The sequence below is a fragment of the Protopterus annectens genome, chromosome 8.part0 (assembly GCF_019279795.1).
Source record: "Protopterus annectens isolate FY-2018-M chromosome 8.part0, PAN1.0, whole genome shotgun sequence".
Lineage (NCBI taxonomy): Eukaryota > Metazoa > Chordata > Ceratodontiformes > Protopteridae > Protopterus > Protopterus annectens.
Genome location: NC_056741.1, coordinates 847,663,619 through 847,679,174, shown reverse-complemented (window position 1 = coordinate 847,679,174; position 15,556 = coordinate 847,663,619). Strand labels below are relative to the sequence as shown.

At 42.5% G+C, this 15,556-nt stretch overlaps 1 protein-coding gene across 1 annotated transcript in view; it reads right to left on the bottom strand.

The window, feature by feature from the left end:
- TAFAZZIN (tafazzin, phospholipid-lysophospholipid transacylase) overlaps positions 1-15,556 on the bottom strand; it is a 1,078,486-nt gene that overhangs the window by 1,034,799 nt on the left and 28,131 nt on the right. Inside the window, exon 2 of the mRNA XM_044080349.1 lies at positions 12,890-13,045. Coding sequence (XP_043936284.1) covers positions 12,890-12,998 — 109 coding nt within the window. The 5' untranslated portion in view covers positions 12,999-13,045. The remainder of the gene's footprint in view (positions 1-12,889; positions 13,046-15,556) is intronic.

Genomic DNA, 15,556 nt, shown 5'->3' with positions numbered 1-15,556 from the left:
GCAAAAACATGCTTCCCAAGTCTGTCCACTGCCCGGGACTCCTTGCTGGGGGGGGGCGGACAGCAGGACTTTCCTCAGACAAGTCCTATTTCGTGACCACCGCCACCACCATAGCATCAACTGGTAACCTTTTGGACCAATGAGGGTTGTCCCCTGGAGGGGAAAGAATTTTGTCTGGTCTCTGCGGGATCGCTTCAATGGAATCAGGGTTCTTCCAAGCGCACTGCACGATGAGCTGGACGTGCTCGTCGGCAGGTGGGGTAACCCAAGAGGTAGAAGGCCTGGTGCAAAAAGCCTGCAGGAACACGGACTCCTCAAAAGAAGGGTTGGAGGGCTTCCAATCACCACTCTGCTTCAACATTTCCAAAATCTCTCTTAAGGAGACATCATCAGGAGGTGACCGTGGGGACCTTCACCATCATCGTGATCCATGTCTTCCATTAAGGACTCCTCGGGCGAGTCCATGTGCCTCCTCTTGCACATCTTCTTTCGAAGAAGCTCCTCAGTGGAGTCTCTGAGAAGGATTCTAAAGAGTGGGTAACCTGAACAGGGGTGTCCTGCGCCTTCTCTGCTCAAAGTCCGGGGGGGTCTGTGATGGTCTGTGACAGCTGTAGTTCAGGGGGAGAAAACTGGGGTTCTAGCATCAAAGGAGTGCTGCCAGAAGCAACAGCCCTCTTCATCGTGTGGAAGGCAGGCCCGCCTGAAGAGGGATGGGAGTCCGGAACCAAGAAAGCCAACCTGAGAACTGGGGTCGCACCCCACTCTGATGAATCCACCCCCACGGATGGAACCTCAAGCAGGATCGGCTCGGGTGCGGCTATTGTTGCAGATGATGGAACAGAGTAGAGTGGTGGCTCCGTACCCCGGGCCGACACACCTATCCCCCAATCCCCAGATTGAGGAAGGACCGGATGGAACAGAGTAGAGCGGTGGCTCCGTACCCCGGGCCGACACACCTATCCCCAATCCCCAGATTGAGGAAGGACCGGTTCAGCGGGAACCGAAGACCAAAGGGACAAAACTCGGAGCTGGAGTGAGATGCACCGTAGGCACCATGGTGATGGGTTCCAAGAAGGATGTCAGAGCAGAAGGCTTTGGAACTGAGATGGTCGAAGGAGGAGTGTAAGATGGAATCCGTGGATAAGATAACCCAAGTCCTGAAGGTGGATGTCTTAGAAAGCGAAGGGATCCCCCTGGCTAACAACAGCTGGTCTACAAGATGCATCATGTCGTGTTCAGACAGTCTCCTGGTGGATCTAGTGGATAAAGCAAAACAAAGGAAAGTTCCACAGCATTGTACCAATATACTTTTAATAAAAACAAAGCTTTCAGACAAAAGTCCTTCTTCAGTGTTAATAAAATTCTCATCCGGATATCACATCCTTTATAATTAAAAATCCAATAAACACATGACACAGCCTACTTATCATAAATTAGGCTTAATTAAGCCATTAAAAGCAACAATCAATCAGATTCTACACTGAAAAGTCTTAAAGAATTATGTAACATTCTATACAGTCAATGACTTTAGAATTATTTATTATTACTAAACAGGCTCAACATAAGCACGTTTACTTCATTTGCTTACAGATATTCTACATAAATAGCCCAGAGAAATATATATTCATATACAATGGTAAACAATTATAATACAGTAAATTAGTTCTAAAGCTTCAGCAGTATAGGAGTAATGGCAAGCACAACATATTGATGAATATTGTATCAAGTCATATACATACAGAACTGAAGTAAGACAGTTCACATAAATACAGACAAACATCCATTCTCATGTATAATACACCATATCAGGTATGCAAAAATATATAAGAATATTCAAAATATGGAAGTACTCATTCCTTAATTATTTTATTTGTTGTTGCTTCTTTTTCAAAATAGGTTTAATAGTAACCTGCTTATTTAGACCAGGGTACATCTCGGCATGTAGTTGAGTAATCCACTCATACTCCCTATTATCTAGTCTATTCACTAAGTCCCCACGCCCAATATTAGCAGTTAAAATATCTATTACACAAAAAGAAAAATGATGTGATGTATCTGTCTCTTGTATATGTTGGGCTACAGAATACATATACATGTTACATATAGCTGTACAATGAAGTTCAAATCTCTTCCCATTATTAGGATATATACATTCAATTATTGTAATTATATTAGCACAACATGCACAATTATGGCAAGGATAAGTGCCTTTCTTATTATACTTCATAAGTTCTGTTCTATTCAAACCAAAATCTTTATAACACAGACGTTTCTTTAAACTATTACAGTTCGTGTATGTAAAGTATGGCCTATCTGGAATCCATTTACCATAACCTGGCAAAGCCTTTAGTATGCACCAATTATTTCTAAAAATTTGTTCTATACTTTTACTTGTTCTACTACAGGTCATTAAGTACCTCAGATTACTGTCAGGTAGTGATTGTGTAGTCGTAGTACTACCTTGGTTGGAAAAGTAAGGCCTTGCTCTCCCTTGCCTCATAGGTATGACTTAATTTCTGGCCACCTCTAAATCATTTGAATTATATCCTCTTTCCAGAAGCTCATCCGTCATCTCTTGCATCTGTTTAAGGCATACCTCATCTTGAGTATTTAACCTACTCACATGTAGGTACTGTCCTCTAGGTATAGGTTCATAGGTTCATACTAGGCTATCTGCCCTAGGGCATTTATAAGCCTAGCCAGAGTGTGTGTGGCTTTCACCACCCCTTAGGATGAGAATACTATACCCATTAGTTTGCTGTGCCTCTGTCCAGCAGTGACACAGAGAGGATTCCCGGGGTAAACCTACGATCTCCCATCCACTCGTCAAGATTTCTCTTGAACAGAGTCAGTGAGGGGCTCTGCCCCACATGGACTGGGATTCTGTTCCATAGTGTAGGGAGTCTCTGGGTGATGAATCTGTCCCTCCAGCACGTCCTATTTATATCCGTGTTGAGGTTTAAATCTCTTGCTCTCGTGGCTCTGGTGGATTTGGATTTTTTGAGGTGGAGCATGTCCATTAATTCCGGGTTGGACATGGCCTTGTATGTCAGGCACAGATCATCTCTGAGCAGACGGTATGTGACTGAAAAGAGCTGGAGTTTCTTCAGTCGGGCATCGTATGACATATGTTTGAGCCCCTTTATCCTTTTGGTGAGGAACTTTTGGGGTCTTTCCAACTGCTGCAGGTGTCGGGTAAGGTACATTCCGAATGGGGCGTTGTACTCAATCATTGGTCTGATAAGGGAAGAGTACAGGGGTACAATGACCTCTCCTGATCTGGATGTGAATCCCTTCATGATCAGGTGGGCAATGTAGAAGGTCTTCCTAACCACTTTGGCAATGTGAGTGTCAAAAGAGAGGTTACTGTCAACTTGGGTCCCCAGGTCCCTGATAACTTCTTCCGTGTTTAATGGATTACTACCTATGTGGTAATTAGGGGTTACCTTGTTTTTCCCAAAGGGTATGACTATACATTTTTTGGCATTTAGCTTAAGGCCATGGCTCTGGCACCAGTTATCCATTTCTATGAGACCTCTCTGGAGGATGTCTGTGTCTGATGGAGTGTCAATTATGGTGCCCAGTTTGCAGTCATCTGCAAATTTTGTCAGCCACAATCGCCCTATGTTTGCCTGCACTTCAGAAAAATAAATGCCGAACAAGAGGGGGCCCAGGACTGAGCCCTGTGGGACACCGCTCGTGACCGGCTTAGAGTCTGACATGGCACCAGCAACTCTAACCCTGTGTGTTCTGTCCTTGAGCCAGTTTGCAACCCATCTTGTGACATATGGGTTTACATCTAAGCTGGTGAGCTTTTCTATGATGCCCGAGTGGGGTATTGTGTCGAACGCTTTTGCTAGGTCAAGGTAGGCTGTGTGAACTGCCTTACCCTCATCAATGGCCTTAGTGACTGTTTCGAAAAAGTCGACCAAGTTCAAGAGGCAGGATCTGCCCTTGACAAAGCCAAATTGGGTAGGATCCAGTGTCTGTAGGTCTCCAATGTCTTTATTTATGAGTTCCATTATGATCCTCTCCATAGCTTTGCAGACAAGGCTCGTCAAGCTTATGGGGCGGTAATTTCCAGGGTCCGTAGAAGCACCGCCTTTATGGAGTGGGACCACAGTTGCCGTACGCCATTCTTTGGGTACGTATCCTGTAGTAAGGCTAAGATTAAACAGCAGCCTTATGTGTGGGTTTAGTTCCTCATACCCTTAAATACATGCCTAGCATGCATACTGGTTTTATGTAAGTATTTATTTGCTTGTGTATCTTTCCTATAGATGATAATATCCAGCCCAATATCATTTTTAGACAAGAGTAACATCCAGAAAGTTTATATTTGATTTTGAATAATTTATTTCAAATTTTAGAAAGTCATTTACATTATTCAAATAAGAATGGAAACTTATTAATTCATCACTTGCACCATGCCATGCTAGGAAAATATCATCCACAAAACGTTTGTAGAATAATATTTTGCATGCATCTTTATTAGCTTGACCAAAAACATTTTCTTCTTCCCATCTGCTTAGAGTTAAATTCACATAAGTATTAGCAATCGCTGTCCCCATAGCTACATCAGAAACTTGTTGGTATAATTGTTACATTATTTTGTAGAACTAAATCCAAAATCTCATATATTGTTTCTATACGTCTGGCAGGAAATCCAAAATCTCATATATTGTTTCTATACGTCTGGCAGGAAGGTGGCTACATCCCAAGAGTATTTCTCTTATTTTCTCTATTCCGTATTAATTCGGAAACACCGTAAAGAGATTTTATATCTAATGTCACTAATAAGAAATCTTTTTCTAAATTTTCACTGTACCATTTGTATAACTTTGTGAGGAAATCTCCAGTATCTTTAATATAACTAGAAACATTGATCAAATAACCTTTTAGATGATTCTCAAGATATACAGATAAAGGCTCAGTAGCCCATCCCCGAGCTGATGCAACGGGCCTCATGGGTGGTTTATCCCTTGATTTATGTACCTTTGGGAGGCCATACAGGATGGGTACTGTAGGACATGGAACAGTAAAAAAGTTAAATGTATCAATATCTATATCACCTAATAATTGTAAATCGTATATAGCCATATTAATTTTAGTAATGATCTCATTAATATTTTTATCTGTTATCAATTTAAATGTAGCTCTATCAGGGACTAAATCAACCCCGGCCTTAAGATAAACTGTTGTATTCATAAGCACTATACTGCCACCTTTATCAACTTCTTTTATTATCAAGTTCTTATAACTCTGCAGGTTCTTAAGTGCTGTAGTTTCTTCTCTGGTCAGATTATACGTTTTTTTTATAATTATTACGATCATACCATTTCCCTAATTTGTTTCTCGCATATATCATTAAATACAGTGATTACTGGATCACTACAGGGTATAAACGTACTACTTCTTTTGCATTCATTAACTGTGCTAGAATCAGAATCTTTATAGATGTTTTTCAAGTTTAAGTTACATGTGAACAATTTTAAGTCAGTCATTGCATTTACCACATTATCTAGTGGATACTCCGGACGGGGAGTCAGGACGTTCGATGAAGGGGCTATATGCTTGGCCCCAAAACGGATCTACAGAAGGGGAGTATCGGGTCCGTGGTGCAAGGTCTGCTGGCACCAAAGTCTCTAGTTTTGAGACCAGAAGTAAAGGGGTCAAATCCAGTGATGTTGGTACAACGCTCGGTGCCGAAGTGGCACTCGGAGCCGAAACGGTCAGTTCCAAAATAGAAGCTAATGGAGTAGTCGAAGGTGTGCCTTGAGTCAAATTGGCCACAGGTGCCGAAGTCGAAATAGGCATAGTTAAGGTCTAGGATCAGTGCTGGAGGCAGGACCGGTGCTGAAACAGGCACTGGTATCGAAGGTTTTGAGATGGTCGGAACCAAGGAAGATGGAGACGTAGATTTATGCTCTGAAGATAACTTTGGGACCTTTGATTTCTCGGGCTTGCGCTGATCACCCGATGGTGAAGAAGGAACAGAGTGGGATCGATTTTTGTCCTTATTAGGAGGGGTTGAGACCTCCATCGCAAAATTGGCCTCTGAGAACGGAGACTTGAGTAACCCTTTCAGATTGAGTTTATTTTTGCGCTTATAAAGAGTGCGTTGACTGAAACTCTGACAAATGTCACACGGAGGCTGCACCGAAAGGTGGGGCACTCCCAAACAGTATACACAGTCATCGTAAGAATCACTATTAGGCAACTTGCCCTTACATGAAGTACAATGCTTAAAACCTGAAGTACCCTTCTCATCTGACATCTTGATAGAAAAGACACCACAGGCCAACTGTATAATCCAATTAGAATAAAGACAACTCCATTCAAAACAGTCAGAAAAATAACAATACACCTGAACAAAAGTCAAAGCTAATAGTTTAAACAGGAGAGAGAATATAAACTATGATATTGAAGAAATACCACAAGGGTAAAGGAGGAAAGGCTGTACCAACAATGGTTCTTGAAAGTTTACCAACAGTAACAACGGGTAGAGAGGAAAAAACAAGGTTAGACAGAAGAAAAAAGACACTGGAAATTCTAATTATTTAATAAAATATGAAGCTATCCAAAAATTTTCACACAAATATCAAAAAAGTTCCACTTAGCTGAAAGCTAAACAGAAACGCGGCTATGCGGCAAACAAGATCTGAGGTAACAGGGAAAATGGCATTCTGGGTAGAGACTTAGCTCGAGAGTTTTATGGCTGGTGCGAGCTTGGTAAAAAGGGCAACTTGGTTCAGAGGGTTCAGAATCAAATCAGTGATGAATGGAAAGAAGATTAATAACATCAGATTTCAAGGTTATAAATGATATGGCAGTCAAGAAAAGCTGGCTCTATTTGCAGATGATATTATTTTATACCTGATAAAACCAGAAAAGGACATTTCAGTGTTGTGGAACATTTTGAGGCAGTTTCAAATCTTTTCAAAAAAAAAAATAAATAAATAATGAAGCTAAAACAAAGGCAACAGCTGTAAAATTATGTACCAGCACACGAACTGGTTCAGCAATATCCATATTTATCGGGGCATCTTTACTCCTCTCACAGAAAGGGAATCAGACGGATAGAGAGAGAGAGAGAGAGAGAGAGTCTCCTAGATCTGCAAGCTAAAACTGATTTTTATCTGGACTAATCCTTTGTAGTCTTTTCTTGTTAGTTCTGTTACCCTGTGGGCAAGGAATACCAGATATGACTCAAGCCTTCTGGCCTAACTCTGTTGTCTGGCCTTAGTGTTGGGGAAAAAGATTTTCTAAGACTGCTCAAAACATAGTGACCAGATACTGACACACACAAGAAACAAAAGAAAAAGTCCAATCTGCTCATGGATGACAGCTCACCTCAGCCTGAATTCCCCCAACTGGTAATTTGCTACAGCCACAAACTGGGAGAATGAATGAGTCATCAAAGCAAGGAGCAGGTTTGACGTCAGCACTGCTGGCAAAGAGGGATAAACCCCAGCCTACTACTCAGGCATCACAAGGCTGATTACCAACTCAAGCAAGTACTGGGTTTATGGCCTTGTGATGATGGTGACCGTGAGATGATGACAGTGTGCCTGCCCATTTCTTCCAAAAAGGGTGGGTCTAGGAATATACTAGGGCACGCATGTGTGACACAGTTACCTGTGCTGATAGACACCAATGCTGCACTTGCAGACTGGAACTCTGCAGTAGAGGGATGTGCTTGAGGGAAGGAGTCACCACACAGGTAAGGACATGCCCCTTGCATACCCAATGCCCATCCTTCTCGTGACGCCAGATAGCATGTTAAATAAAGGAAGGGCTAAGCAGAACAAAAAAGCACTGTAAACAGTAGCATGGCAACTCCTCTTAAAATCCCCATCCACACACTATCCTCAAGAGGGCCTATGCACAGATATGGGGGATTTATAAGGAACCAGTTCATGTTTAACGCATACATGAGAATAGGCAGTTTAGGGAGCTGGCAACTGAGACGGCTTGAAGTCAATGATAGCAATATGAAAACAAAACAAAAAGGAATGGGTTTGTTGCACAGAGCTGAGTGAGGGACAAAAAAAATAAAGGAAAAATGAAAAGAAAAAAAAATTGCCTCACATCAATTCAAGAATCTTCTCATTGTATCATTCCATCACTGCACCTTTGGCTCATGTTTTTATTTAACTAGCCAATTTATTTCATCTGCATCAGGTTAATTTTTATTGAAATATGTACAAAAATGGGAAAACAGGGTTGTGGAGGATGGATTTTACATTTCTGTGCATTTGATTTTTTTTTTTAATGTAGTACAGTGGTGCAGCAGTTTCCATTGCTACCTTGCACTGCTTGTTTCACCAGTTCATTTCTTGGCTGGAGTATGTTCTGTGCAGACTTTGTATGTCTTCCCAGTGCCAATATGGGCTTTTCACTGGTGCTCCAGTCTCCTCCCACATCTCACAGATGTGCCATAGGAGAAGTGACACTCCACAAAATTGCCTGTAGGTGTGCATGCCATGTGTCTGCGTGTGCATATTCTGCAATGTACTGGCACTCCATTCACAAATAGTTCATAACCCTCTTAACCACTATGTAGCCGGAGGGTGGGTTCGGTGATAATCCTTTTCAGCTACAACTCATGCCAAAGTCACAGGGAGAAAGCAAAGGTACTGAACAGATAATTTGAATTAGTTTTCACACTGAAAAGTAAGGGAAAGCTACCATGTTGGGATGACAAAGTAATAATAGCAGCAAACAGACACAAAGAAGTGAAAGAGATGGAGTGGGAACTGGGTGCCTTTAGGGAGAGTAAAGCCCAAGGATCACATGGGCAACTTTCCATAATCATCAGGAACCTGGCTAGTATGTAGCAAACCCTTGTCTGAGCTCTTTAAAAGATCACTGGCCAAAGAAGAGTTGCCTGAGGAATGTGTGGTATTCCTCTACAAGAGGAAAGCAGGAAATATCCAGGGAATCATACACACTAACAGTGACAGGAAAAGCCATTAAAGAGAAACATAGGAGGAAGAACAGTAACAACATCCAGTACAGAAACAGTGGTTCATATCCAGAAGGAGCTCATGATGCCAGTTTTATGACCGAGTTAAAGGTGAACTTTCCAGTACGGTACCAGCAGACATGGTTAACCTTGATTTCAGAATGTCCTCCAACTCGATTCCACACACAAGCATGAAAGGAAACCCAGGGACTTTAGTGTAAAACCAGGACTAAGGAAACTGGCTGAAGCATGGCCGAATGGTGAGATACACAGCACTGTGCTGAGAGGGACAATATCAGAAAATAGAGAAAGTGGCTAGTGCAGTACTGGAGAGGGTCCACTTTGGTAAAGGCAGCGCACATGACTGTGTTGAGAGAGATAATGCAAGAAAAAGGGAAAGGGACTTGTAGGGTAGCATGGGGATCAGTCTTATGTCCAGTACTTTTCATTGTGTTTGTCTTAAGACATATATGACAGAAAACAAAATGGGATTATCCTCTTTGCTGATGACAAAGACAACTGCAGAAGCACAGAACTGGGGAGATGGGAAGACCTAAGGAAGGATATGGAAAAGCTGAGAAAACAGCAGGTAAGTTTTAGTGCAGACAAATGCAACCTAACACACCTGGACCACAAAAAAACCCCCCTGCAGTGCAGTACCAACTGGGGAACTAGAAGTGATGGTAACAGAGCAGGAAAAGGATTGGGGGTGTTCATCACCCCTTGAATGGGCCACTAGGAGAAGAGTGAGAAGGGAAATGACAGCAGCAAACATAATGCTGTGGTTCACCCTCAGATAGATACATTACAAAAGCAACACGTTAAATGATTTCATGCTAGAGAGCCCTGGTCAGACCATACCTTGACTACTACATGCAGCTCTAGAGGCCACACAGAAAATAAACAACATGCTGCTGAGCAAATCCAGGGAAAAGCCATCAGGAAAGTGGACAAGAATGGATGGAAAGGGATAAAACCAGACACTACAGGAATTACAACTCTTCTCATTAGAGACCAGAATAGACAGGTGAACATGGCATTGGTGCACACAATCATATCAGGGAGATGTGAAAGATGTCATCCTGAACAGGAAGGACTGGGAAGAAGCACAAGCAGCAGACTGCAGGGACTAACTACCTCCTCAATCTCTGAAAGCACTTCTTCAGAAAATGAAAACTTTACATATCAGAGTGAACTAGTTCAGCAAAGTTGCCCCTTCAATGTACCCTAGAATCAGAATGCCTTACTCTACTCCAACTTGTTTGTAGGTACATTATTTTCTTAAGTTTTGCAGTCCTCCTTTTAGCTATTTGATTTACTGTACACAATGTACAGATGACAATCCTTTCCCTAAACTGCGAAACAGACATTTAGTGACTATCTTCTGTAAAATTCACTCTCTCTATGACACAATCAGGAGGAAAAATGACTTGGTGGTTGGCAATGTTACCTCACAGCATTAAGTTCTCCAGTTTGGTTCTCAACTGGGATGCTTTCTGTGCAAAGACTGTGTCTGGTTATGTCTGCGTGTTTTTTTTTTTATTCCCTGGATGCTTTGGTTTCATACCACATCCCAAAGAAGAGTCGCATGTAAAATGGCAAGCCATGAAACAGCTCGAAGAGAAGTGTGTGTGTGTCTATCCTGCGACAGCTTGGTATCCACATCAAGATTAGTTTCTCTACCTTACACCTTCGGAATGCCAGAATAGGTTCAGACACTCCTGTGACCCAGAAGTGGATTAAGCTGGTAATGAATAAATGAATGCATGCATGCATTATTTTGTTGGTGCATCAAAAATACATGGTGGCATGGTGACCATGTGGATGAACAAAATGTTTTTGTACACCTACTTTCTCCACTCTTTGTACTAATTTCTTGAAGCCTGGGAATGCCAGGCAGTCCAGTCTCCTTGTTTTACACACAGTTTTTGTCTGTCAGATGATTTGTAGCCTTAAGTTACCTGGTTCAATGACCATCAAAGTTTATTGTTATTAGGCACAATACGTAAAGATGACAATAAGAAGCAAAATTATAATGTCCTATCTGTGAGCAGTTACAAAATGTCAGTCAGCATACCCCAAGCATTGTGTATGATTGTTGCAATCCACTCAGTCTCAATTAGAAGTTATAAGGCAGTGCAAATATCCCAACTTTATCAGTGTCAAAGTAACTAACTGCACACAGGAAAACAAGAGATGAAAGGGGCATTTTTTTCTTGTGGAAGCAAGCAGTGACACAAAATAGGCAGTTTCTTTAGTCTTTTTTGGTACAACAATCTGAGTTAATCACCAGTAAGTTGTAAAGTCCCTACAAGGGCGGAACTAGTGGCTCAGCAACTGACAGATGAAAAACCAGACAGATACTTACACATATACAAAGAAAAAAAGTGTAAACATTCTAATAGACAAATGCTCTATCTTTTTATATGGGGGAGCATAAGCTCAGTGAAATTTTCAAAGAAACCACATTTCATTACTACCTTACATTTGGTCCTTTAACTATAATGTTGCTCCAACCCATTCCAGCAACAACAGAGATGAAAGTATTTCCCAGGTGTCAACATCCCCTCTGAGTCACACACACAGCACCCTGAACAAAGATGTAGCTAGGTGTATACATTATGTTTGTGTTGTGTGATCTACTTTTTACTTAACATTGCAATAACATCTAAATGATCAGATCAAACAATACACCTGTTTTTTTACAGAATTGACTATAGCTTAACATACCTTAACAAGGCATCATCTGAGGTCCAAGGCAGCTGGTAATGTCACACAACACTGTAAGAAACCAGCTGAATGTTACAGTGATATTTCTCTCAGCGACCCCCACTGACCAAAGGTACAAGAAAATGTGAAAAATGTGAAACTAAGCAACTAAGCAGAGAAAGGGATCAAAATCACAGGGTTTCTTTCTTCCACTGAGGGTGGGTAGGGTGTATGTGCAGTATATAAACTGACCACAAGAACTGGATGGGAGTAGCAAGTACTGGTGTAGAGATGTCACTGCATATCCCATATTCATTACTACCAAACAGAAAAAGTCAAACTTACGAGTTGGTGTTTGCTGGTCAAATTGCAACTGCCAAAGTACCTCCTGCCACTATCTTTATGTCAAACAGCTTCTCCATGGTAGGAATGGGCCCAAACTCCCAAAAGTGAAAATGACAGAAGCCAGAAGTGGGGCAGGCCTAGTACTGGAGGAAAATAGAATAAAAGAGTACTGAACACTGCCTTGGAAACAAAGTGTCTGACTAGTGAGGTGAAAAGGTACCAAAGGTTCTTGGCATTACTGCACAAGTTCTACTACAAACTGTGAGATGACCAAGCTAGGTACAACAGCACACCCTGGACATGCAACTCATCTGAGAGAAGGAGAGAACAAAGATATGTGCTGGTCTTCCCTTGTTGGCCACTAACACACCATTACATATACAGAGGGAACCTCACTGAACTGAGATGTCAAGAATGGGCTATGATGGAATGTTTTGCTGTTAAGTACGTTGTTCCTGCTACAACAGATTTGACTCCAAGACTCGCATAGAAAGACAGGAAAAAAAATTACCCTATGCACCTGCGAAAAGAAAGGGCTACATGACATCGCATAAGTCACCCAATGACTTCTAAAGGACAACATCAGCATTGAGGCAGTTTTTCCATACTGTGAACCTTCTCACAGAATGATGTCATATTCACTGGATGTTGGCACAAAGGAGAGTTAGTTCAAAATGACCAGTGACAGACAGCCTTGGGAAACTGTAGAGAGCATTAGCTTTGATAAAAACTCTAGCAAAATAATACAATGGCATCTTTACAGATCCTATTAACACCACAAGCTGCACTCCAAATTATTTGTTGGAACCTCTTTACACATCTACAATAGAAGCATACTCTTATAACTGACCCAACAGAGATACTTACTGGTCCAAAGCCAACTGTATGTGGCCACCAGCCCAAAAATAATAGAGCTAGTCAGATTCCAGAGCAATGACGGGCGACTGGGAAATGGCCATTTCACCTCCAGAGGCATCTTCCCTCGACATCCCAACACAAGTTTTCAACAGCACACCAGGTACCCTGTGTAGAGCAATCACACTGTCTTAGTTGCATACAAATAATAAAAACTTTTTTTTAATGACAAAAACACATTTTCACTAATCTAGTGGCAGACTACAGCAGTGTGTAATACATGAAATCTTGCAAAATAATGATCAGAATGACTATGTCAATGGGAAATGATCAGGCTAAACAAAGCCATGAAATCATACAAGGACTCCCACAGCCTATCCCCATACCCTTAGCTGCCCATAGGTTCATAGGTGGGTACTAGACTATCTGCCCGAAGGCATTTATAAGCCTAGCCAGAATGTGTTGGCTTTCGCCATCCCCTTAGATTAGTTCTCTGTGCCTCTGTCCAGCAGAGCCACTGAAGTGATCCCCGAGGTAAACTTGGTTTCCCATCCACTCATCAAGGTTTCTTTTGAAGAGTGTTAGCGAGGAGCTCTGCCTAATGCAGATTGGGATCTTGTTCCAAAGCATGGGAAGTCTCTGGGACAGGAATCTATCCCTCCAGCACGTCCTATTTATTGTTGTGGTAAGGTTTAGATCCCTAGAGCGTGTGGCTCAAGGGGATAAGGTTTTCAGCAAATCCTATTTATTGTTGTGGTAAGGTTTAGATCCCTAGAGCGTGTGGCTTGAGGGGATAAGGTTTTCTTTAGGTGGAGCATGTCCATCAATTCTGGGTTGGACATGGCCTTGTATGTCAGGCAGAGATCACCTCTGAGTAGGCGGTATGCAACCGAGTACAACTGGAGTTTCTTCAGTCGAGCTGCATAGGGCATCTGTTTGAGGCCATTGATCCTATTGGTGAGGTACTTCTGTGGTCTTTCCAGCTGTTGCAGGTGTCTTATAAGGTACATCCCAAATGGGGCATTGTACTCTAAGATGGGTCTGATGAGGGATGAGTAGAGGGGCACAATGGCCTCTTTTGATCTTGATGCAAACCCTTTTGTGTTCAGGTGGGCCACGTAGAAGGATTTTCTAACCACTCTGGCAATGTGATTATCAAAGGTGAGATTACTATCTACTTGGGTCCCCAGATCCCTTATTACGTCTTCCGTATTTAGGGGACTGCAACCTATGTGGTAGTTTGTGGGTACTATGTTTTTTCCAAAGAGGATGACTATGCACATTTTGGCATTTAGCTTGAGGCCATGATTTTGACACCAGGTATACATCGCAGTGAGACCCTTTTGGAGGATGTCTGTGTCAGCCAGAGAGTCAATTATAGCCCCTAGTTTACAATCGTCTGCAAACTTGGTCAGCCTGTGCTTGCCTGTACCTCCGAGAAGTATATGCCGAACAGGAGGGGTCCCAGGACTGAGCCCTGGGGTACACCACTTGTAACCGGATTGGAGACGGACCTAGCTCCCTCAACTGTCACCATGTGGGTTCTGTCCGTGAGCCAGTTGGCAACCCATCTTGTGACGTAGGGGTTTATGTTCAGGCTGGTGAGCTTGTCTACAATACCAAAATAGGGAATGGTGTCGAAGGCCTTAGTGAGGTCTAGGTAGGCTGTGTGTACCACCTTTCCCTCATCTATAGCCTTGGTAACTGTCTCAAAGAAGTCCACCGGGTTTAGGAGGCATGATCTACCCTTAAAGCCAAACTGGGTAGGGTCCAGTGTTTGGAGGTTCCCAATGTCTCTGTTAATGAGTTCCATGATGATGCGCTCCATAGCCTTGCAGACCAAGCTAGTCAGGCTTATAGGGCAATAGTTCTCAGGGTCTGTTGTGGCTCCACCTTTGTGGAGCACGATAACTGTTGTGCGCCACTCTATGGGTATGTAGCCTGTGGAGAGGCTGAGGTTGAACAGTGTGTTTAGGTGAGGGGTTAGTTCATCTTTGAGCTCGTGTAGGATGCAGCCTGGGACACTGCCCGGTCCCATTGATGCTGAGTTTTTGGCTTTGGAGAGGGCTGTTTTAACCCAATTGTCTAATTTCAGGGATTCTACATTCTTCTGGTATGGTTATGGGTCCTTTTGGGGGTGAAGTTTGTGCTGAACCTGTCTGCCAGGATGTTGGCGATATCGGTCGGTTCAGTGTATTTTGTGCCATTCTGCACTAACTCTGAGCAGATCTGAGCATTGCCACTTAGATTCTTGACATAGCTAAAGAATGCCTTGTGGTTATCTTTGAAGTCCTTGGCAGTTTTTCTTTCAAAGCTTGCCTTGGATAACTTTATGAGGCATCGTAGTTTCATGCTGATACTGATCAGGGATGTCTTCCCTTCTTGGGATTTTACTCTCTTCTGTACTAGTTTCCTCCTTCTATTGTACAGCTTGTTTATGCCAGGAGTCCACCAGACTGGTTTCCTTTTCTTGGAGGAGGGAGTCTTGGTTTTGCTTGGGATGGACGATCCATGCATTCTTGTAGCTGCCCGTAGAATGCATTAGTAAAGGATTTTGCAGCTTGGACAGTGTTATCCTTCAGCATGGGGGCTTTGAAACTTTCCACCTTGGTCTTAAGTAACGTGAAGTTTGCATTTGAAAAGTTTTTCATGGTGGCTTTCTTGACTGGGGGAGGAGGC